Raw genomic sequence first — 23895 nt, forward strand, 5'->3', positions numbered from 1 at the left:
AGGCCTGGGCCGCAGGTCCTCCTGGGTCTGGCTTCGAAGATGACACCTGACCTCGGGGAAGCAGAGCCTGGCCTTTGTGGGGACAGGAGGGTGTGGGGGTGCGACTTCAGTGTTGAGAGACAAAAGAGACCCGAGGGAGGAAGGTGAGATAGAGGCGCTGGCACCACAGCCTCCAACGGTGACCCTTGGTGGTGCCCCCTCTCCTTGGGTAAAAAGGTAGCCTGAAAGAATGGTAGGGGTGGCGGCGGGGGGAATCAGGGTGCCTCGTGCAGACTCCGGGTCCCAAGCTCTGGAAGAATTCCCAGAAATCCTGCGTGTTGTCTCCCATTACTCTCCTGGGCTTGATGAAAAGCTCATCAGACTCCCATGAGACAGGGCTCCTGAAGCCTCACCTTGCAGCTGAGCCCCCTGAGGAAAACGGGTCATTTCGTGAGAGCAGCCAGTCCCCTCGGGGATCTCTGCTTTCTTTGGGAGCCCAGGTTTGGCGCAGGCTCCAGACCGGTAGCGGAGACCACGGTTTTCCTCGCCTGTAACCGCCAGCAACCTGACGGCGGGCGAGACTCATGCGATGGGTCAGAGTGGAGCTGATCTCTGTAGGGGTTCATCCTGGTGGTCGCCAGGGAAGCAGATGGTCAGCCCTTCCTTCTGTGAAACTTCTGCATGGGTCTCACCGCTGACCTCTCTGCTAGCAGTCGGCTCACAGACCGGCCTGCGTGCTAACCCTCCCTGGTGCCTTCGGTCTGGGGTGGCCTGGATTCTCATCTTTCCTGGACTCCAGAAGCCGCTCCATCCCACAGCGGACCTGACCACAGGGACTGTCACTATGGGCTCCCTCCAGTGCCGTGGGACTTTCCTACTTACTCAGAAAACACCATTTGGGTGCCAAGGGATGAGCAACCTGGCACACTTGGCATAGACGTTTCTGACCCGTGGAGCAGGTTTCCGACGTGTCAATAGAGTGACCTGCCCTGGATCACTGGAAAGGAATGGCAGAGGCATCGGTCGGGCCATCCTGCCTACAGGCAGAGGTGCAGGGGTGCCTTGGGAATCACATTAGCATTTCTGAGGTCATGAGTCTGCTGCATTACAGAGCCTTATAAATGCAGCCCGTCTCAGTCACTCTATGGTTGACACTCTTGGGGACATGAGGTGGATCCTGCTCTTTGGGGCCCTTGTTGTTGGGCCCAGCGTCTGCTGCCGAGAAAAGTTTTTTGGGTAAGTACTTTTTGGAGTTCTTATATACGGTGCCTTCAGAAGCATGGGAGCCAGGTGAAGTGGACAACAAATGGCCAGTCACCCCCTCAAGCAGCCTGGCACTGGGGAAAGGGGACCGTGGCTCTTGTTCCAGCTCAGTCACTACATCCTCGTAGCCAACTCCTTCCCTCTCAGGCTGAACCTCATCTGTGAAGGCCCAAGATGGCCTCGGTGGTTGCCTGCTCCCTCCCTAAACTCCTGCTAGTTCCTCCTCTTCTTGCTCGCCCTTCTTTGTTGAGCTTGTTGTGGCCATCGCTTTTTGTCTTCTCCATCACTTAACGTCCAAGAAGAACCGGACATCCATCCTGATTTCTGCCACGCTGAAGGGAAAGCTTGGGTCTCAGGCTCTCGATGTGGCCTCCGTCTAACGGCGAGGGATTCAACGGATGCTTTCTGGGCCTTGGGGTTTGGTAGGGTTTGCCTCGGTGCAGCTGTGAACCTGGATATGCCAGGGCACACCTGTCCATTGTGTGTGTGTGTGAATGCCCATGCTCCGCCCGCCCCTCCCCGCAGAATGCCCTCTCTGCCGTGTGACAGGAGGGGATGTTTGGGAGGAGGGAAGAGATGGAAGGACGCTGGTGCCCCAGCTAGGAGATTGAATTATAATAACTCATTACCACATAATGCTTTGCCATTTGCAAAAAAGCTTTCATGTACATTATCTTTTGGATCGCACAACAACCCTGCCAGGCAGGGGTGTTATTTTCTTCAATTTAAACATGAAAAATCTCAGCTTCAGAAAGGTTAAGGAACCCGCCCAAGGCCACTTAGCTGGGAAGCAGGGGAGCTAATCTCTGCAGAGAGCCCCAGACCTGTGGATTTGGCCAGGGCTCGTAGCTTCCTCTCCATTAGCACTGTTGGCTCAGGGGACTCTGGGGCTGTTTACTCAGGAAAGGATTTCTGTGGATTTGAGTACTTTTTTTCCCGTGGTGATGACTTTTGGACACACCTGTGGGTCTGTTGCCAAATGGCTCGGAGGGGTGAGGCGTGGCAGGTGTGGTAGCTGTCAGGTGCCCGCTGTGTTTGTCCACGGGCCTGGAAGAATCTCTACTCCTCCACGCAGACCCCCTTCTCAGGGAGTGGAGTTTCCTGGCTCCGAGGCAGCTGGGCTGGCCCAGTGTGCTCACGGAAGCTCTGCCCACAGCCTTGAGTGTTGCCTCCACAGCAGGGAGCCATCAAGGTGAGGGATTCTTCCTGGGGTCCACAGGTGTGTCCCCAGTGAGACACTTGAGGTTAGCGGGGAAGCCAGTGATGGCAACGAGGACGGGGCTCTCTCCTCCCATAAACACGTCCAGTCCCCACAGGAGGCGCCTATGAGTTAGCATTGACTGGATGGGAGAGTTTGACTTTGCGTTGAGTTAGAATCATTGAGGCCCCTGATGAGATGGATGGACACAGTGGTTGCAACCATGGGTTCAAGCCTAAGACTCATGAGAGGATGGTGCAGGACCGGGCAGCGTGGCGCTCTGGTGTTCCTGGGGTCGCTGGGCGTCAGGAGGGACTCAATGGCACCTAGCAGCAGCACCAACAATCATCTCTACAGAACCAGATGGCCAACCCGTCTCTTTCAGAGTGTGACTGACTGGGCTCGAACCATCCACCTTTTGGTTACCAACCTAGCGAGTAACCAATGACTCCACCAGGGTTCCTGAGGCAGAGGCAGAAGAGGGCTAAGTAAAGGTTGGACTGGGGGGGTCCCAGGAGGCCTTGCAGATGAGAGAGGCCTGGTGAGCTCCTGCTGAAAATTAGCCAATGAAAACCCTATGGCTTCCCACCAAATATTGTCTGATGCCCGGGTGAAAGATGAGCCCCATAGGCTGTCTCAAACACTCACTCCCTGCCATCCTATCGGTGCCCACTCAGAGCGGCCCTATAGCCCAGGGGAGAACCGCCCCTGTGGGTTTCTGAGACTGTAACTCTTTACTGGAGTTTCAAGCCCCCCTGTCTTTCTCCTGAGGAGGGGCTGGTGGTTTTGAACTGTGGGCCTTGAGATCACAGCCCAATGAGTACCTACTACGTCACCAGGGCTCCTTGTAGGCTGTACAGCAGCCACAACACACAGTGGCTGTAGCATGGACTTAAGCTTACCAACGAGCATGGAGGGGATCAAGGTGCCATTGCATATTGCTGTCTGTGGGATTCCCCATGAGTCAGAGCCAAGTCATGGGCAACAACAGTGCAGGCGCCATATTTTGTCCGTCCATCCGTCCGTCCATCCATCCATCCATCCATCCATCCATCCATCCATCCAGTGATGGGCATTTGGGTTGTTTCTGCCTTCGGCGAGAATACTAGTGCACTCCAATCCATTTCAATGGAGAACCTACTCACGTTTCTGGGTTTTTGGGGGTAGTGTAGAGCATGAGTTTGGATGACTTGACCTTGGAATTCAGCCAGGAATGAGGGATTTCCTTGTGGTTATTTTTAAAACTTTGTTCTCCACAGTTTCCAATCCATTCCCCCCTTTTGCGGGGGGGGGGGGGCAAGCCTGCATGCTCCCACCTGGGAGTGGTGGTCTTGTTTCTCATCTTCCCAGGGTTGGGGCCAAGCTCTGGGCAGACCGGTTTTGTCCAGTCTGAGCCCCTGCTCAGGCAGTGGTTTCTCCCACAGGCCTTGGCTATTCTCAAGGGTGCGGGTGAACTGCCTTCCTGCAGAACCCTGTGGAGACAATGAGTCGTTCAGGGAATCCGTCAGCTCCAACACTTCCAGACCTACCACCTGTAATGGCGGCAACTTTTCAGTGGGCTTGTTCTGCCTCCTTGAGACTGCTTTAGACTGCCCCCAGAGCTTCTAAAGACTTCCAGAACAAAGTTAGGCTCTGATGGAGTGGAATTTCTGGCAGGGAGAGCCTGAACTGCCACGTGAGGCTCCCTGGTTAGCTCCTGGTGACAGCCCCATTTTCTTTGTCATCAGGTCCTTCAGCCCACAGCCCTCTCCAGCCGCTCTTCCCGCATTCACTCATGTCAAAGGGATGACGCATGTGACAGTGTCGAGTGGGGATTCATTCCACTGTCACCTAGCAACAGCCTAATGGATCCCCGGGCTCTGAGCTGGCGTGGGGCACAAAGGCAGCTTTTCAGACTCTGCTTTCTCCCTCTCCCACTCCCACACAGGTCTTCAAGGGGTGTAGGACGAATGGCAAAAGAGCTTTGGGAGGGCCAGGCCCACGGGCCTCTCTCAGGGGGTATGGGGAGGGCAGTTCCCAGGTCTGCTTCAGTACCTGGGGCCATAGTCACTGCCCACGGCAACCCACTTTTATATAGGATTCTGGAGCTGGAAATAATCGAAGAACCCCCTCTTCCAATAGCTCCCTGCCTTTTTTTTTTCTTTCCTAACAGGAAGTGGCTAAGCCTCCAAGGACACAGGCTCTGTTCTCTCTCCCAGCCCCTCCCAGCCTGAGGGTTCACCAGTATTTCAGTCCTTGACATTGAAGAAGTGCTTCTTTATGTCCGGAGTTAGCTGTGTGTGTAACTCAGGAACATTCCTTGCTGGAAAAACTATGTGTGTGTGTGTGTGTGTGTGTGTGTGTGTGTGTGTATGTGTGTTTTTCATTATAAAGTAATATGACCACTTTACAGAAAACAGATACAAGGGAAGGGGGCTGGGGGGAGAAAAAAAAATCAGTCTTCCATAATCCCACGACCTGAGCATAAGCCCTGTCAGCATTTGGTATCTTTCCGTTGTCTGTTTCTCTTCCAGCGCATCTGCTTTTTCCATACTTGTGATCCTGGCATAAACGTACGCTCTCGCGTCCTGCTCTTTCACTTACCGTTTCCCTTAAAGTTATACCATAAGCACTTTTTCGTCGTTGCCACGGCGTCTTATTTTTAATGGCTGTACATGTATAACCAAAGACTAGACCGTTTCCTCTTGAGCGGCCCTGGTTACGTCTGCAGTGGTACGTTTGGGTTTCCTTGTCCAGCTGAAAGCTCCTGGGATCTTATGTCGCTGTTGTTCTCCTTTCTCCTCTGCCCCCTTCCAGAGACCAAGTCCTTAGGATTCATGTCAGGAATGGAGACGAGAGCAACAAAGTGACTCAGCTCATGAATTCGGACAAATTTTTGGTACCTTCTTCGTCCTCTTGGGGATCTTCTCACTTGGGTGGGAGGAGACTTTTGTGCCTTGTACTTTGTATTTTTCCCGAAGATTGGCCACTAATCCGGGATGAGTCAGCGCACCATCTCCGTGTGGAGATGGTGACGGGGCCAGGTGTGGGCAAGCAGCCGTGCTGTCCTGGAGGGAGGGAGGAGGTGGGAAGTACGGACTCCAGTCTGCTGTCTGCCATGGACTTACGGGTGCTGGAACTCAACTAGACAAGACTGGCCGGATCCGGTGTGAAATGGCTTTGGTCTTAGACACCCAGCCCCCTCAAGGGACCCCCCCCCCCTGGCCTTTCTCAGTGGCTCTAGGGAAGCAGCTCATTGTGCCGTTTACCCGACCTGTCCTTTAACCTGGTTTTTACTTCTGTCCAAATTCAGCTCAACTTCTGGAAACTCCCCAACACCTTCAATCGCCTCGTGGATGTCCTAGTCCCATCTGTCAGTCTGCAGCCAGTCAAATCCTTCCTGCAGTCCCAGGGCTTAGAATACTCCGTGGCAATTGACGACCTGCAGGTGGGTAGGCCAAGGACCCCCACTGGTCTGGCACCCCATCCGGAAGGCACCTGAGAGAGGTGCAAGTTCTGGCCCAACCCTTTTCCATCGCAGTGATGGGGAAAATAGCGGGGCGGGAGCTGGCAGGAAGAGGAGCTTCCCTGTGAAATCCGTAGTCTCACAAGCCCCAGGCAGCAATTCTCCTCTGTCCCGTGGGCTTGCTGTGCGCTGGAATCGACACCACGGCAGTAGGCTGGGTACTTGGTTTGGAAGTAAAGTCAACCGACCTCTTCCAGGAACTCACATGCCGCAGAAAGCCTGCAGATGGGCTATGCAAACGCACGCCTCAGGATCCAAATTCAGATTTTGCAAACTACTCGCTTTGGCACTTTGGAAGAGCTTTTAACCTCTGGAGCCTCGGTTTCTTCCCCAGTCACATGGTGGTTGTGATTCCTAAATCACAAGCTGATTGGGAAGACTAAGTGATGAAATGCGGGTCAAAAGTCTAAATAGTGACTGCTGTTTCCTAGATGCTCCACAAAGGTGAGGCTCCTCCGCTTCCTCTTAGCAGAAGCCAGGGGCCAGAGCAGAGCAGACCGGGAGAACACACCTAAAATGCACCCTTTGCGCCAGGGCCAGTGTTACCCCCAGCCCCCAGCAGGGGAGACAGCCCCTTCCGAGCCAGACACCAGCCTCAGGTCCTGTCTCTGAACAGCAGGGCCGCGTCTGGCTCACGTCGTTCTCTCCCTCACGGAGGTGGGTTATGGACTAATTGGTGATTCGGCCCGGGAGTTTCCTGATGGTGTGTGAGCAGCTGTGAGCTTATTAATCATCCTCGTATGTCACAGGCATCTGCCAAGAACCTTCAAAGTCTGAGTGGCTATAAGAATTCCTTTGTTTCTGATCGGTTTCCCAAGCGGGGCACTCGAGAGGCGCTGGATACCAGATGCGGACTGCTGTCTGGAGACTTCCTAGTGCCGAATAACCAAATAGCACATATGTTGCTGCCAGGGAGTCGGTGGGTTTTGAATGAGGTGATGCGAGGCGGGCGCCAAGAAGTAAGATTTTATAAAAACGTGGAAGAAATCTGACCCCGTTCGAAACCGTGATGCCTGTGCTGCTTGAGCTGTGTGCCAGGGGGCCTGCCATCTTGGTCAGCCCACCGGGAAGGCCAGGGCCGCTCTCACCACACTGTCCTGTGCGCTTTAGTCCCTTTTAGATGACGAAGTTAAGGAGATGCAGTGGATCGAAGGAAAGGAACAGAATGGTGATTTCAACTATGGGGCCTACCACTCCCTGGAAGCTGTAAGTGTTTCAGAGCCGACTGTCTGTCTTCTCTGCCTCCTGGGTTCTGAGAATCCCTCCTCTGAACTCTGGAGGAGAGTCCGTCGTTCGCACAGTCTCACGCCCTTCTGTCCCAGAGAACACCACAAATGACACATTGACTCCAGCACACAACCTTCTCTTCTTAAGCTGCCCTTAGAAGAAACACAGGGACTAGCTGCCGTCGTTGCCAGCCCTTGTAATTCAACCTCCCGGTACCCACCACGGCCCCTCTATTAGGTTCACTCAGGAGAAACATCTTGCTTATTCCAGGCAACTAGACAAGTGGTTACGCCCAAGGTTAACCAAATATTTCCCCTCATTTATCACGACCACTTAGACCGTAGACTTACTCCATAATGTGCTTCGCTTCTGTGTTTCGTTAGAAACCACCCTACACAGACGACTGGTTCTCAACCCATCACATGAGAAGCTCGGGGCTAACCATTCCAGGCGCCAACCGGCTGGAACTGCATCACACGACCTGCGGTTCTCTTAGGGGCCCTGCGCTGTCTTCCCCACGAGCCTGCAGGCTCCCCAGGGCTCAGGAACACTTCCCAGTCCTAAACTGGTACTCTCCTTCAGGACCAATACCAGTGAGCCCACGAGGCTCTTCAGGCAGACGTGGTAGCTTGCTGCGGGCTTTCCATCGGGCGTGGACTTGAACTTGGTTGGTTTTTGCCCACCTCCCTAGGGATTTCCACTCCTTTCCCCGTGGTTGCCGCAAGTCTCCCTGATTGTACCCCCTTCCAACCGCACTGCCCCCCACCCCCAACCCCAGTCATTCTTGTGACCAGTGGCAACATCTGCAAGGCAGCTGGATGGAGTTAGGAGTTCAGTCCGGGGCCAGGCAGGAAATCAGAGTGAGTGGGCCCCACACGGGGATCAGGCCCCAGGTGTGTGCCCCATGACCGTGGCGCTTTCTTCAGCTGAGCTAACAAGTCACAAGTGCCACCAAAGACTGCCTGCCTCACCTGCCTGCCTGCCTGCCTGCAGCCAGCGGCCTGGTTTCCCATCGGCCTTGCGCTGGTTTTCAGCTTGCTTTTGACTTGGGTGGTGGACTGTCTGTGCTCCCTACCTCCCGCTAACTGGATCCCATCCGTGCTTCCTGAAAAACAGCCTTCAGGCTCCCAGGGTTTCTTAGGTCTCCCGTGGGAATGTCACGTGGCCTCTGGTCAGGGTTCGAGGTTCCAGACCTTTTGGGTGATTGCTGGGGCGGGTGGGATTTTTGTGGGCTTCTCCTGATGCTGGCAGTGTGACCATGAACCCACCGCTGGGCACAGCAGGGTGACTTAGCTTCTCCTGGGTCACCACCGGCTTCCCCCTCGTGGCTCAAGGGCGTCTTGCTTCTGCCCCACTTCCCAGGGTCAGTGGGTCAAGTTTTCTGGGCCTCCTACATGGCTAGAACAGCTCATCCTTTTGTCACGAGCTCAGTTCCCTGCCTTGCACCACAAGGGACCCAATGCCTTCTTCTCCTATTTCTGATTTGCTTTCAATCCTCACTCCCTGAGGCAGAAAGATGGTCCCTCTGCTGAATCTCCTGCCCTCCCCCTGTGGCATCTACAACCTTTCCACTGCTCCATCTACCCCTCACCTTGAGTTTTAAGTTTCTGAACTTGACCGTGCACTCGAGACGTGTCATGGTGTTGTACCTGACCTCCCTGTGCATTGAAAGTGGCTTCTTGCTTCAGTTGGCCATCTCTACTGCAAATCGGACAAGTCCTTGATCAGTTTCACCTGAGTTCCCATTTGTCTCCTCTGTGAAGCAGTGCCGTCCAACTTTAAGGACTCACTAGCTACGGTATTTATATATTACCATCCTGTCGATCCGCAAAAGGCTGGAGCCGCTCAGATGGATGAATGCCATCTCCATCAAGCCCCGTTTCCCCAGGAAAACAAACACGCCTCTCAGGCACTGTTGAAGGTTCTCCACTGGCTTCCCAGAGCCTTTAGAGCAGTGGTTCTCAACCTGTGGGTTGAGACCCCTTTGGGTGTCGAATGACCCTTTCACAGGGGTCGCCTGATTCATAATAGTAGCAAAATGACAGTGATGAAGTAGCAACGAAAATGATTTTATGGTTGGGGGGTCACCACCACATGAGGAACTATATTAAAGAGTCACGGCATTAGGAAGGTTGAGCACCACTGCTCTGGAGAAACCATTCCCCCCTGGGGATTCACAACTGCAGGCTGTAAGTAAGGTGGCCCCTTGGGTGGGAAGAGGAGCTACAGCTTCTGTCCCTACGTGTATTTGTTTCCTATGAACCCAGCCTTTCTTACCTCTTCTGTTTTGTTCATACGATGTTTCCTCTCTCTGGGCTGCGGTTCAAAAGGTCTGCACTGCGAACCCCCCAGCTGCTCCGAGGGGAGACAGATGGGTTTCTGACTCCTGTAAAGAGGGACAGTTCGGTCACTTCCCGGAGGACAGTGCAGGCTCCCATCCCAGTTCCAGCATCGATGGCTGTTGCTATGTGGATACGGTTGGCGGGGCTGGGCCTGGCTCCTGTGGCTGGAGTGGTGGGGTGGCGGGTCAGGGCCAGGCAGGCCACCTCTCCCAACTGAAGTTGGCTGATTCCAGCGGAATAGGAGCGTTGAACATTGTGAGCTGAAGTACAGAGGTAACGCCTTTCTGCCGAGTCATTTCCGAAGCCCTGTGTTTGTCCGATGCACTTAAAATAGAGAAGAGATGAGCCCACACACCACTTAACTTTCACTGATGAGTTTATTGCTTATAAGTTTTTGTTTGCTTTATATTAAATATCGACAATTTGTTGCTGGAAAAGAAAAAAGAGCTACAGTCTCAGAGCCCACGGGGACAGTTCTACCCTGTCCTGTAGGGTCACCATGAGCCCGAAGGGCCTCAATGGCAGGGAGTTTGAGTTTCATGCTCTCTCTTCAAAAAGTTTGTTGAAACATGGTATTTGAAGAGAATAAACTTTTTGAAGCAACTCGTTTGGGCGCCCCTGAGGCTAGGGGGCTCCGCGAGATCATCAAGACAAGATCGAATCCACAGACTCACAGTTGATCTGATTTTTCTGCTTAGATTTACCGGGAGATGGACAACATGGCGACAGAGTTTCCTGACCTGGTGACCAGAGTGAAAATCGGACATTCGTTTGAGAACCGGCCTCTGTATGTATTGAAGGTGAGGTCCAGGCTTCGGGCTTCTGATGGGGGCAGTTGGCCAGGACCTCCCTGGCCTCAGGGAAGAGAGCAAGGGCTGAAGACATCCGGCCCCGGTTAGAATTTGACTTTTAGCTGATGTGGGGGGAGTCGGAGTGAGCCCATCCATTCAGCAGTATCAGTTGGGATGTGGGAGGGGGGCGTGTAATTGAGGAAGGTCAGTATTTCAGAAAGATGGAACCACAATCTTTTCCCTTCATCCCCACCTTCTCCACACTTGCTCTCAGTCAAAAGGCCAACATTGATCTTATCTTCTTTAAATTATAAGGCGAACTGGGATAGTTCTACATGCTCCATTGGCTTCTTGGAAAAGTTGAGTCTCTGGGTGGTGCATTCAGCTAATGCACTTGACCGCTGACTGAAAAATACCTCCAGAAACCCCTCCAAAGAAATCTTTGGTGATGTATGTCCCCAAACTCAGAACTATTGCCAACCTTCCAGAGTTTAGCCCTATTCTGAAACCATTGGAGTTGTCCATGAGTGGGCGTTGACTTGATGGCCATTGGCTTGGCTCAGCTGATTGGAAAAGCAGCCCACCATGCTCATGATAGAGGTCATGGAGGTGGCTTTCAGCCCAGCCACCCAGCCATGGGTCTTTGGCTGCACCAAGGACAACTTCCAGATATTTCTCACAGATCCAGGTCACGGTGAAGGAGTTAGGGACTGGTGACTCTCATATCAATGACAGTGCAACCGGCGTGAGCTCGATGGCCTTGCTTTCCTGAGCCTCAAAGGTTTTCCGTCTTTGACAGGGAGCTGGCTTATCCCTTACAGGAAAAGATTTGAGCTATCTTTCCTGAACAGGTCTCTGTCTCACAGAGTTAGTGACTTCCACAGGTGTCACTGTGTCTAAGTAATCCCGTTGGATGAATGAATGATTAGGAGATAGGAGCCATGGGACCAGTGATCCTGTGAAGAGTTTGGCAATCCCTTAGCAAAACCCTATACACCTCGCTGAACTCAGACTTGCAGCCATGGGAACATTGCCAGGGGGAGGACCTTGGTCTGCCCCTGAGCTGTCAGCTCCAAAATCATGATGTTTAGATCGTTCGCTGAGCATATGGAGACTCTGCTTCCCGTTAGCTCCAGCCTCTGACCACGGCCAAGGCAGGAGGCAGAGTCCAGTAACACCATTGACATATAGCTGTCGTCAACCCCTGACGTCCATTTGAAAAGCAAATCCATTTACTCCATCGACTGGTTCGTGCCCTCTGTGTGTGTCTCTCTCGGGGCATCCTTTTAGGTCTTCCAAGAGACATCATCTCACGGGGAATCGCAGTGTCATTAGGATCGTGTTTATTTTCTTCCGCTAATACTTCCAACCGGAGATGCTCACAGTCTGCCTGGAGGCCCCACTAACCAAGCAATTGAGTTCCCGGTCACAGATGAGGAATAGATGGTGCCCTGGTAGACGGCGCCCTCCGGAACATTGGGTGTCTGAATGATCTTAAGTGGATTAAATGAGTAGGAGCAGGGGAGGGGTGGTGGGGACAGGGAGGCACATGGAGATGTGGCCTGATGGTCCCCTCTGGGCCCTTTCTCTCTGCAGTTCAGCACCGGAGCAGGGAAGCAGCGGCCGGCCATCTGGCTGAATGCGGGCATCCATTCCCGAGAGTGGATCTCCCAGGCCACAGGCATCTGGACGGCAAGGAAGGTCATGTCGCCTGAGATTAGCCAGGAGTTCTGGTGTGCTTGAGGGGGACCCTTCGCCTCCCATGTGGCTAGGCACAGGGGACAAGGTAGAGAGGCACTGGATCCAGAGGCAGAAGCCCGGGGTATTTTCAGCTCAGAGAAACACAAAGCTGAAGTCCAGTGGTCAGCCCACCAAGGGGAAATGGCTGGAGGCACTCATGGGGGCATGCACCTTGTGGGTCACACAGGTGGACCCAGAACTCTCAGGGAGGCACTGTAGCAGCAGATTCAGCCCCATGCGGCCTTCTTGCCCCTTTGGGTCCCATGGGTCCTCAGAGACCTCCTGCTGACCCCCTCCCCAGCCCTGGGAACCCAGGCTTAAGCCAGCTCTATAAGCGGAGAAGCAAGCACCCTGGTGGTGTAGTCGGTTCTGTATTGCCTGAGCTGCTAACCACAGGGCCAGCAGTTCAAAACCACCCGCCTCTCTGTGCGATCAAGGTGAGGACTTCTACTCGTCAAGAGTTGGAGTCTCAGAGACCCACAGGGGTGCCTCTACCCTGTCCCATATGGTTGCATGAACCCTAGTGAACTTGCTGGCAGTGAGTTTGATTTTGAATTTTTTTGAAGGGAAGAGGGTACACTTCCTTTGACCTCTTTGATGGGGCACGAAATTCCTATGGTCCCTGGATGTTCCAACAGTTAGTGAACCACTATTAACCAGAAGGGTGGGCATTCGAACCCATGCCGTGACATCGTGGAATCAAAGTCAAGAACGTCCCAAGTGTCCATTCTGCCCTCGTACCACACAGGGTTGCTTTGAGTTGGTATCATTTCCATGGCAACTGACTTCTGATCATGTGAGGCACCTCCACTCCTGTCCCCTGGAAGGACTGACTGAAGTAGATGTCCCTCAAGCAGCCAGGCTCCACGGAGGGTTTTGTGGAGATCTGTGAGGCGGGGGGTGGCCAGGGGGCCTGCTGTTCTCGGTACTGGGCATCTGGGGAGGTGCACGGGTAAGGCGTAGCTGATGAGCGTTCTGTCCTCGCTTAGATCGTCTCCGACTACAAGAAGGACTCAGCCCTCACCTCCATCCTGGAGAAAATGGACATTTTCTTGTTGCCTGTGGCCAATCCTGATGGCTACGTGTACACCCAAACCAAAGTGAGTCACCCCCAGTGGACTGGCGCAGGGTGGAGGGTCCCCTGGAATGCCTTACTTTGTCCCTAACCACCTTGGGGAGTCTTTCCCCAGACGGGCCTCCTTGGGCTTTCATTTGCCCACTGTTCTCACGGCTGAGGGTCACCTGGGGATTCTTTTTTGTTTGTTTTAAAGAGTAGAATCTAATGAGCCCCTATCACTGGTCTTGCCAAGCCATTCACACGTCCTGGTTCTTCTTGGTATCTATCTCCTGAAGTATGTGGGAGCCGATTCTCAATATCCCAGGAGCACCTCCTCACACCAGAGTCTTCTGGTGCACGTTTCTTTCGGATGATAATTAAAAAGAGAACAAAAGATGCCACCCCACGTTCAGCTTAAACAATGACAACAGCAAAGACTAGCATGTCCTTCTGCCCTGGACTGCCAACCAAACCACAAGGTCAGCGGTGGGAAACCACCAGCTGCTCCTCGGGAGAAAGACGAGGCTGCTTGCTCCCGTCCCGATTTACAGCTTCTGGAACCAACAGGGACCAGCTCCACCCTGTCGTATAGGGCTGCTGCCAATCAGAATAGACTTGGGGGGTTGGTCTAGTTTGATACCTCCCAATACCTTTTAAAAAAAGAGTCTTTTAAAAGGCCATTTATTCCGATCAGGATCCAAACCAGCTCTGCACACTATATATGCAATTAGGCTCCGGAAGCCTTCCAGCCACACCCTGCTCCTCGCTCTTTGCAGAGACCAAGTGGTGTCCCCTGCAGCCTGCCTCACGTGTGGAATTTGGCCGGTGGCTGCTTTGTGGCCTACAATCTGCCCCCTTGTCCACTCTGCTTCCTGTAGCAGGAAGTCAGATCTGGAGGCGGGATTCCATGCAGGTCCTGTGTGGTGTTTTTGGAGGAAGGTAGGGTGAGGGGTGGGGGCAAGAAGGAAATAGAAACATGATGTCCGTTTGTTCAAAGTCAAGCGTTGACCACTGGCTCAAGTGGCATCAGCCTGGACCAGGCATTGTGCATTCTCCGCAGGGAATTTGGGGTGCATCTCTCCTTTCTGGGGGTTGGCGAGTGAGGACAGGAGCCCAAGGAAACCTCCGCACCCCCGGTAGCTCATCCGTCCCAGGATCTCCCCATCCTGGGCCCCGCTCCAGCGCCCTGACCCATCTTGGGACCTTTTGTGGACTTTTCAGAACCGGTTCTGGAGGAAGACACGTTCCCAAAATCCTGGGAGCAGTTGCATCGGTGCTGATCCAAACAGAAACTGGAACGCCAGCTTTGCAGGTAGGTCTGGGACCGTTTTCCAATCCTGCTGCCCCTTGGAGTCGCCTAGTCCACTAGGATCCCGAGATTCAGCGAAAGACCAGGGTCTGGCCTGGCTCCTCGGCTGAGTCTTTGAGAGGCCCCGGAGGAACCCCTTAGACTTCTCTGTGTCTGCCTTTTTTCCCTTTTAATCTCATTTTTATCCCCTTGAGAGGGGGTGACTTCTCCAGATTACCATGGGCTAGAGCCTCTTTACTTCAGGATGGCAACCAGGTCGTTTGTGACATTCTGAGTGGGGGTAAACGGTTGATGCTCTTGGCTATTAACTGAAAGTTTAGAGTGGAAAGGCCACTCAGAGGTCTCGTGGAAGAAAGGCCTGGCGCGCAGCCACGGAACCCCTTAGGGAGCACAGTTCTACTCCGACCCACACGGGTCATCAGAAGTTGGACTTGACTCTTGAAACGACTGTGTCCCCCCCCATGCCCCCATCTTTTAGAACACAACCCAGCTGGTCTGAGATGTCAGGAACCCTGGTGGCATGGCGGGTCACGCATCGGGCTGCTGTGAGGTTGGTGGTTCACACCCATCAGCCATCTGTGGGAGACAGATGAGGCCTTCTGCTCTGTAAAGATGTGTGGTCACGGGACCAGTTCTGTCTGTCCTGGAGGGTCGCTATAAGTCGGCCTGGACTCGCTGGCAGTGGGGTTGAGTTGAGCCTTCCAGGGTCTTCTTGACCTCTGGTCTTGCCATCTTCTCCCGGGTCAGTTTCTGGGTGGGTGGAGGTCTTCTGGTGACCACAGAGAAATGCCCTCTCTGAGGGCACCTGGTCCTGCCATCAAGGTGAGCTGCCAGCCACGTGCCCTTCCAAGTGCCTGAAGCCAGGCAGTGAGAGTTAGGGGGGTCTCAGTCCCAGCTACTAAGAGACCCTACCAAGGTGCCAGGGCATTTCTTCTATATTACCTGATTTCCTCGTCTTCCACGAGCGAGCAGAGCGGCACGTCAGGCGGGCTTACCTCGGAGATATCTCGGGCTTGGTTCCCGACCACCATGGGAAAGCCATCATCGCCACGGGGCACGGAGTCTGTGAGTGGGGGGTAGCCTTGTGACGCAGTCTGAACGATGGTGGGGATGGCCGAACGGGGACACAGAGACACGTGGGGAACACACGTGTTGGACTAGAGGCACCTGTAGACTTGCTCAATGGACATCCGCTGGCCACCACCCTTCGCTGTGTCCACAGGGAAGCGAGTTGTGCCCGTTTCTGTGTGTGTCTGATCAGGGCTCTGCCTGCTATGGCTGAATAGCGCCAGGCCTCAACTTCATCCCCCGCTGCCAACGCCACGCAGCACCCCATGGTTGGCGTTTGTCTCTCCTGGAAATACCCAAAAAACCTCCTAGGGAGGGGCACTAGGGCTTCGGGCGAGGAGCCGATAGGCAGGTGGGGACGGTGGGCATCCGTCAGGCCAGCTCTTCCTGCAATGATGGGGCTGGGGAGTGGGGTTGGAGGAGGGGGCTTCACACCCACCTGAGCTACCTCGGGGAGCAATCATGGCAAGACATGCCCAAGGCAGTGCTCCTGAACGCCTGCTGAGTGATGAAGAGCTCTTAGCTTCAACCGAGGATTATCTTTGATAGCCCTGGGCAATGAGGATCCGAGCCAGGGAATGCGTTGACACCTGTATAAATGGAGTCATTTTCATTAGTAATTGGTATTCGCATTAATGATTGAGAGTACTTATTAATTACAACTCATTGTCGGGTGTGATATTCATTATTCATAGCAGCTGCTGCGGGTGCCGACAAGGGCAAGGCTGTTCATTGAGAGGGGTCCTGGTGGATCTCCCTTCTCTGTGTACCATCCACAGGCCACGGGAGGATCTCTCAGTGGCCTGCCCCGGGGCTGATACCTTCAGACCTTTCCCCTGGGCCTGCGGGTTCACGCTTCTGGGCCGGCTTCCATCCGCAGGTCAGGGAGCCAGCGACAACCCCTGCTCTGAAGTGTACCACGGGCCCCATGCCCATTCGGAAGTGGAAGTGAAGTCGGTGGCAGACTTCATCCAAGAACATGGGGACTTCAAATGCTTCGTTGACCTGCATAGCTACTCACAGCTGCTGATGTATCCCTACGGATACACAGTCAACAAAGCCCGGGATGCTGAAGAGCTGGTGAGTGGCTGATTTCCCCCCGGGGTCCCGCCAGGGGCTGCCCAAGTGGTGGCCCTGTGACTTCACAGAGGAGGTCAGGAGCCTGGACTTGGGTCATGAAGGCTTCAGCCTTCTGAGAAACCCACACTGCAAATCCTCCTGAACAGCCCTGCTCAGAAACTCAGGCTGGGGTGGGGTAGGGGGTGCAGCAGGGCACCGGGAGTTGGCATCCACTGGAGGGCAAGTGGGTGGCTTTGGTTCCCCCCTCCATGCCCCTTGGGAAGCACCATCAGGCTGGCTGGGGACAGGAAGATGCAGTGGCCCTCACTTCTGTGAGTTCCACAGTCTCCCCACCCACTGGCCCTTCCTTCCTGCTTGGCTTTCCATCAGCACCTTGCCCCGGCGAACTGTGGTGGGCAGTGTGGGGACCCCGGGACAGGGGGGAGGCACCTGGTGCGGAGCAGGCTCAGATCTACAGGGCGACTCTGGCCAGTCTCTGGGCCAGTCAGCTTGAGCTCCCTCTCTGCTTGGGGGCCCCTGTAGGCCCAGGAGCCCCTGGGCTGATCCACCCCCACCTAGGGCCACCTAGGGCTCCTGGCTGGATAGGGACTTGACTCTTCCTGCTCCCCCTTTGGTCTTCTTACTGGGGTGTCTGTTTGGAGTCCCTCTGATGCGGGGCGGCCCTGCCTCTCTTTGGTGGCACCTCGTGTTCCTGGAAAGGACATTCCCTTCCTCAGGACAGGTGGATGATGGTTTTGCGATCGTCCTCCTGGTGTGGGGGTGCCAGTGGGGGGCAGCCCTCTAGCTATTTGGAGAGCTTGAACTCAGCCTGCCCAGTTTCTGGAGCCAATCCTGTCCTCATGCTCGCCACGAGTGCCCTCCCACCATCTTGGCCCTCTCTTCCCACCATCATCCCCAAGGGCCTTCAGCAAACTGGAAATGAGGCACGGTGGGTGGGGTGGGAGGAGGAGTTAGAGGAACCCGCCCACATCCCTCAGTTCACAGTCTGGTTGGTGGGAAGGAGGAAGGGACAGAGGGAAAATCTGGGTGTGGAGCGTGTCTCCAGCCTTCCCAGTGGGTAGCAGTAGAGGGGTGTGGGGACTGAATCTCTCTCACTCGCCGGTTCCCTGTCCCAGGACAAGGTGGCGCGACATGCAGCCAAGGCTCTGGCTTCCCTGTCAGGCACTGAGTACCAAGTGGGTCCCACCTGCACCACTGTCTGTAAGTACTTGCCTTCCTTGTTAGTTACTTAGAAAGCCCGAGAGAGGGAGCGTGGAGTGGGGTCTTCGAGAGCTGCCAACTGGGTTTCTGATGTCATGGTCTGATGGGTTGTGTTGCCAGGAATAGACTGAACGGATGTCAAACGTATGTGAGCGTGGCTGTTGTTGATGCCTCCTCTCCCCCCCAATTATTGATCACGAGGGTGAGTCAGCCAGCACCTGGCCCTTACCTGCTCCAGTGAAGGGTCTGATCATCCCTGTGTCCCTGACCCTGGATGCAGCCAAACTCCTTCCCCGGCACTCCTCCCAACCTGCCCCACGCTCACCAACACCATGGCCCATCCTAAAACCCTGCTGCTCAGCGAACAAGTACTTACTGAGCGCATACTACGTGCTGGGCAGCCTGCCCCTTGGGCCTCCACTCAAGTGGGGACACAGACAGTCAGTAGCACCGTGGAGGAGAAGGCCACGTGTGCCCAGGAGAAAAGGGGAAATGCTTCTGGGGGCGCAGGAGGAAGAGGGGACAATTGCAGGTGCACAGATGTCTGCAGAAACAGCAGCACCCAGGCCGCCGGTGTCCGCTGCCGTGGGGTCAACTCCAACCCAGGGAAACCCGGGTGGTCAGAGCAGAATGGTGCCCCCAGGGGTTTCTCTGGAGGTGGCTTGCCAGGCCTTTCTTCCTGGTCTGTCATCATCTGGGGGCTCTGCTGAAACCTTTTCAGCAGTAGAGCAACATGCCGGCCTACACTGAAGGGTGAGGCAGCTGCGTGGGAGGTGCACTGGTCGGGACTGGACCCCAGTCTCCCTCAGGGAAGGCGAGAATTCCCCCTGAACCACCACTGTCCTCCTTGTTCAAGCCAGTGGCTTCTTTCCCCCGTCTTTGCCCCCTCCTCTAGCTGGTATCCTCCAGTTGGCCCCGCCTTCAGGGCACCTGCCACTTGTCTGCATCCCTCCTCCGGTCCACAATGCACTGGTCCACACTGGCCCTTCCTGTCTGCGTGCTCTCACCAGCTGTGTCCCGCAGGGCCAGCTCCTCTCTTGGCCCCCGCCCTGCCCTGCCTGCGGGATCTCCGCGGGCTCCCTCCGGGTTTGGCTGCAGGAAGCAACTATTATCATGATGTTGGTGTTTGCGCTGCTAATTGCAGCAACAACCTATTAATTATTCATGGTTTATTATTACTGTTGTTATTAAGTGGAGCTCTGCAGCGAACACAGCCGCGGGGGTTCACCACCTTCAGCTTCCTCAGCACTCTGGCAGGGCCTGCAGATTGCTCAGGGAGTGTACAAGCACGCCCCTGGAGGAGGTCTCCCTGAGAGGGCTCTGTGGCTCACCAGGGGCCTGGTGTTTGGTCCAGATTCCAGTTTGAATAGTGGTCTTGTTCTCCCACCTCTGGTATGCATTCTTCTCCCCCGCCGAGGCCCGGCCCCAACCCAGGGATAGTCCTCAGATGCCGCCAGCAGGAGAGGAAAGGGGTTCTTTGGGTGTAGCAGTTACGTGTTGGGCCGCTAACCTCGAGGTCAGCAGTTTGAGACCACCATTCACTCCGAGGGAGAAAGAGGAGGCGTTCAACTCCCGTAAAGAGTGACAGGCTCAGAAACCCACAGGGGGCAGTTCTACCCTGCCCCCCAGGGTCACCATCAGTCGGGATTGCCTTGATGGCTGTGAGGTTTTTTAAAGATGATATGAATAAGATAATATGAATTCTAACATCAGTTCCACACTTTCCTGCCCCCCTGGCCCCCCAACCAGGGCATGTGGAAGGGTCAGGCCCCTTTCTTCAGGACTGAGTAGACTTCTGTCCATCCGTTAGGTATCCTGAAGGCCACCCATGCCGTGTGGGTGGGCTGAGTCCATAGACTGCATCACCCCGGCGGCCTGTTTGGCTCTGTATCTCCTTGTGTCTGCTTCTTCCTGTTCGGACTGGAATGGCTTTCAGGTTGACTCCCTTCAGTCGCCCTTCCCCCGGCTCCCCCTCGCTGATTCTGATCTACAAAGGACTTAGCAGCAAACTCTTGGGGCTTGTTCAGCTCCTAGCTAAATCGTGGATGCGAAGGATGTTCGTGGCACTGTTGTTTAGAGTCGCAAAAGACTGATGAGCATCTAAATGCCCACCAGTGGAGTGCTGGATAAAGAGTTGACGCATCCATACAGAGGCGCGCTCAGCGCCGTGATGGAAGACCTTCCCCTGCTCATTGGCGAGAGCACCGCGCAGAACCTTGCTTATCGCCTGTCCCCACGTGTGTTTAGAGAAAGAGGAGGTCGCCTTTGAGCAGGGGTCCAAATAGAGCAAGTGTTGGTGACCTTGATGGCTTGGACATGTGTTGGCCTCTTAGGTGTGTTCTGAAATGCTGGAGCTTGACATGTCAATAACCATGGAAACCGCTGGTGCCACCACGGGCTGTCCAGTCGGCATTTTCTCAGGACAGAGAAAGGCTGGCTGTGGGGCCTTTGGTTAGCTCGTTGTCAACCAGAAGGTTGTCAACCAGGATGGGTCGAACCCATCTCTGGGGGAGAAAGACTTGGTGGTTGGTATCCATAAAGATGGTAGCCCAGGCATCCCACAGGGCCCGTTTGACCCTGTCACATGGGTCACCGGGAGGCGGAATGGATCCAGTGGCCCCTGACAACAACAGAGGTTGGGCAGAAGCAGAAGGATACGCCTCTTGACTTTACAAGGCTTTTAGCAAGGGCCAGTCCCAAGGGCTGTGCGTCCTTTTCTCCATTGCTACAAAAACAAACCTCCCTCAACACTTAGCCGGGGTGGCCACCGCATCCCTCGTATGGCTTCTGTGGGCCAGTCATTCAGGGCAACTTAACCAGTGACTCCAATCCAGGGCCTCTCACCAAGTTCCAGTCAAGATGTCTCCCAGGAGAAAAGGGGGACCAATTACAGTGATCGATTTATAACTCCTCCCTTCCCGTCCCCCATCAAGGTGACGAAAGCCAGAAATGTGGGTGAAGGGAGACAGCGGACAGTGTAAGATATGAAAACAATAATAATATATCATTTATCCAGAGTTCACAAGGATGGGAGGGGCGAGGGAGGGGATAATGAGGAACTGATCCCAAGGGCTCAAGTAGAAAGAAAATGTCTTGAAAAGGATGATGGCAACCTATATAAAATGTGCTTGATACAATGGATGGATGAAGTGTTATCAGAGCCACCAGAGCCCCCAATAAAATTACTTATAAAAACAGTAAAGGAAAAGCAGAAAGGGGAAGAAAAAGATGTCTCCCAGGGCTGCAGTCACCCACAGGCTTGATTGGGGCAGGAGCACCACTTCCAAGGTGGCTAATTCAAGTGTCGGGCATGTCCATCCTGGGTCCTGGCAGGAGGCATCAGTCCTTTGCCACAAGCAGTCATCAGAGGCTGGCTAGAGTGACCTTACAGAGACAGTACGTGATCCAAGGGAGGGAGGGCAAGGCAGAAGCCTCCATCCCTTTTTATGACTTAGCCACACGCCTTCATTTCTGCAACATCCTATGAGTTACACAGGTCGGTCCGCCATGCTCAGTGTAGGAGAGGGCTACCCAGGGTGTAAGTAGCACCAGGAGCCAAAGCTCCCTGGGGTCATCTGGAAGCAGCCAACCGCACTCCATCTCGGTAAAGGTGGGTGCTCCGCGATCTGCAGGAATCTCTGCTGTGAGTCACTACAAAGGGGGAGTGAGGATGGACAATCTCTTGTCCGGAGACGGGTGAAGACCTCATGATGGGTCAGGAGCGCCTGAGGCTATGGACCTGGTGCAAGTTGATGTGTCATCGGCTTGATGAATGACTTGTAGCAAGAACTCTGGAACCTTTAGGGGCTACCTTCGGGAAGGCAGGATTTCTGGCCCCTGTCATGCCTTTGGGCCCCTTCCCACCTGGCTGCCAAGGCAACCAGGCTTCAAGGAGCTGTCTCTTGTATTCACAGACCCAGCGAGCGGGAGCAGCATGGACTGGGCGTATGACAACGGCATCAAGTATGCCTTCACGTTTGAGTTGAGAGACACTGGCCATTATGGCTTCCTGCTGCCGGCCAGCCAGATCATCCCAACAGCGGAGGAGACTTGGCTGGGTCTGAAGACCATCATGGAGTACGTGTGCAACCACCTCTACTAGACCAGCCCCCCAACCCCCCCCCCCCATGCTTCCATTTTAACCAAGTCCACAGGTGCACACAGGCAATGCCTAGCAATGCGATGGGGTCCCTTCCTCCTCCTGCAATGCAGAGCCTCTGACCTTGTTAAGGACATGGCGGCTGCTCTCTAGCCCTGGGGCCTGCAGGTGCTCCTGCGAGGAGTGCTCTCCAGCCTCCCCAGCCGCAGTCCTCCCTGCCATCTTTGGGTCCTGCTGTCTGGCTGAGCCTTTAGCACATTTCCTTCCAGGGAACAGACCACACATAGGTCCTCCCCTCACTGGTGGTACACCCCTCTACTTTGTTTTGACAACAAAGAACATCTGAGATGGGCCTCTATCCTCCTCCACACCCACTCAAACCCGTAACCTCACTGGAGGCGCCCAAGGACCCTAAGATCGCCTTCTGGACTCACGCTTCATTGAGGAAGTAGATGACCTTAAATTGACCAGCCTCACCTTTCTGAACACGTTTTTGCAAAGCAGAACATCCTCTCAGGTCACCAGTGCAGGCTTTCTTTTTCTGGGGATGGAGGGGCACCTGGATGCAAAGTCCAGGATGACCCCCGGATCCCACAGTCCTCCTGGGCAGCCCTGGTGGTGCAGTGAAAGTACTCAGCTGCTAAGCAAATGGCCAGTGATTAAAATCCACTAACTGCTCCGTGGGAGCCAGGCGTGGCAGTCAGCAGATGCCACTATTTCCCCTGGGAAACCCTCCCAGGGCAGCATCCTTCTAGGACCACAGTGAAGTGGGCTGACTTTGAGGACTAGGGGATGGTTTTCCTAGAGTTTGCATCATCTCTCCCCTTCAGAGGTGGGCATTCCTGCGACTCCAGAAGGGAATGTCTGTCCCCTGAGGTCCTAGTCAGGGAGTCACTCCAAGTGAAGTGGTGCTGGCAACAGGCAGGATGCTGAATGACCCCTGCCTGCCCGGGACCCCATCTCTGCCGTTTGAACTCACTTCAAAGAGCTTGCCCTCACTCGCAGGCCCTAAATCACCCCCCTGTGGGGGAAGGTCACATCTGGCAGCATTCCTGCCATTCCCTGGCTGGTGCTTTTCTTCTCGCTGGGGAGCACCCGGAGGAGCAGGGATGCTCTGGTTGGTTCTCCGTGTCCCGTTGCTCCTTAGACCTTTGCAGTGGGTTTTGCTTTTTGTTTTTCTACACCTGTCTGCAGCTTTATCTCCCCTGCCCCGGGTGTGTGCAGCATCTGGTTAATAAACACAGTTCCCTATGACTGTCCTGTCATCTCCCATTCTTTGTCGACACCTGAACAGAACCGAGGCCCGCCTTTGAATCAACGGCTCTCTGCCATGTCACACAGTGTGTGCTAATCCCTGTCCCTCTGGCGTGACAGGTGGGGAGGCCACCTCCTGGGACGCCCAGGGGGGCCTCTGGGGCACTGCTCCCCGGTGATGTCGCTCTGATCCCCAGGGCTGGCTCTTAGTGTCCCTGATCTCAAGCTTGACATGCTGCGTGCTGGCCTTGATTAGGCATGGGTGTGCTGACTCACGCCCACGGAGCACAGGCGAGCAGATGAGAAAAATCAGAATACGAATTTGTTCATTTACACCGTGGCCGGTAACTGTTGAGTGGATTGGAGCCTCACGTTGGCCCGAATGGTACACTCTCTCCCTGTGGGCAAGAGGCCTGGGAAGCCAAATGATAATCAGAAGGTTACTTAGCGAGCAGGGCAGCAGAGCAAGGAAAGTTAATTACAGCCTCTGATTAGAATTTTTAATAGCACCCAGCTCTGATGGCGTGAGGGTTCCAGTCCCACAACTGAAGGACATCTGCCAACAGCTGGCCGTCCCTTATGCCAGCCACTCAGGGCTGCCCAGGACCCAACAAGGTCTCAGGAGGCAGGGCAGTGCTGGCCTCTGGGATGCTGCACAGCTTCGAGTGCCATCCCCACAGAGGGAAGCTGCCCTTTTTAATTCCTGAAGGAAAAGATGTCCTCATTACAAAACCACACACACACGCACACACACACACACATACGCCTGCCCACTCTGACTGC

The 23895-nt window shown here is 54.6% G+C and overlaps 1 protein-coding gene across 1 annotated transcript; it reads left to right on the plus strand.

Moving 5' to 3' along the window:
- Positions 1 to 1144: 1144 nt before the first annotated feature.
- On the plus strand, positions 1145 to 21861 carry CPA4 (carboxypeptidase A4). Its single transcript, XM_075557392.1, has 11 exons — positions 1145 to 1215; positions 5237 to 5318; positions 5733 to 5867; positions 7056 to 7151; positions 10213 to 10314; positions 11902 to 12006; positions 13035 to 13145; positions 14324 to 14414; positions 16360 to 16559; positions 17675 to 17759; positions 21674 to 21861. The coding sequence occupies exons 1-11, from the start codon at positions 1145 to 1147 to the stop codon at positions 21859 to 21861; spliced, it is 1266 nt and encodes a 421-aa protein (XP_075413507.1).
- The last annotated feature ends 2034 nt before the right edge of the window (positions 21862 to 23895 follow it).

The sequence above is a fragment of the Tenrec ecaudatus genome, chromosome 9, assembly GCF_050624435.1.
Source record: "Tenrec ecaudatus isolate mTenEca1 chromosome 9, mTenEca1.hap1, whole genome shotgun sequence".
In the NCBI taxonomy this organism is placed as follows: Eukaryota; Metazoa; Chordata; class Mammalia; order Afrosoricida; family Tenrecidae; genus Tenrec; species Tenrec ecaudatus.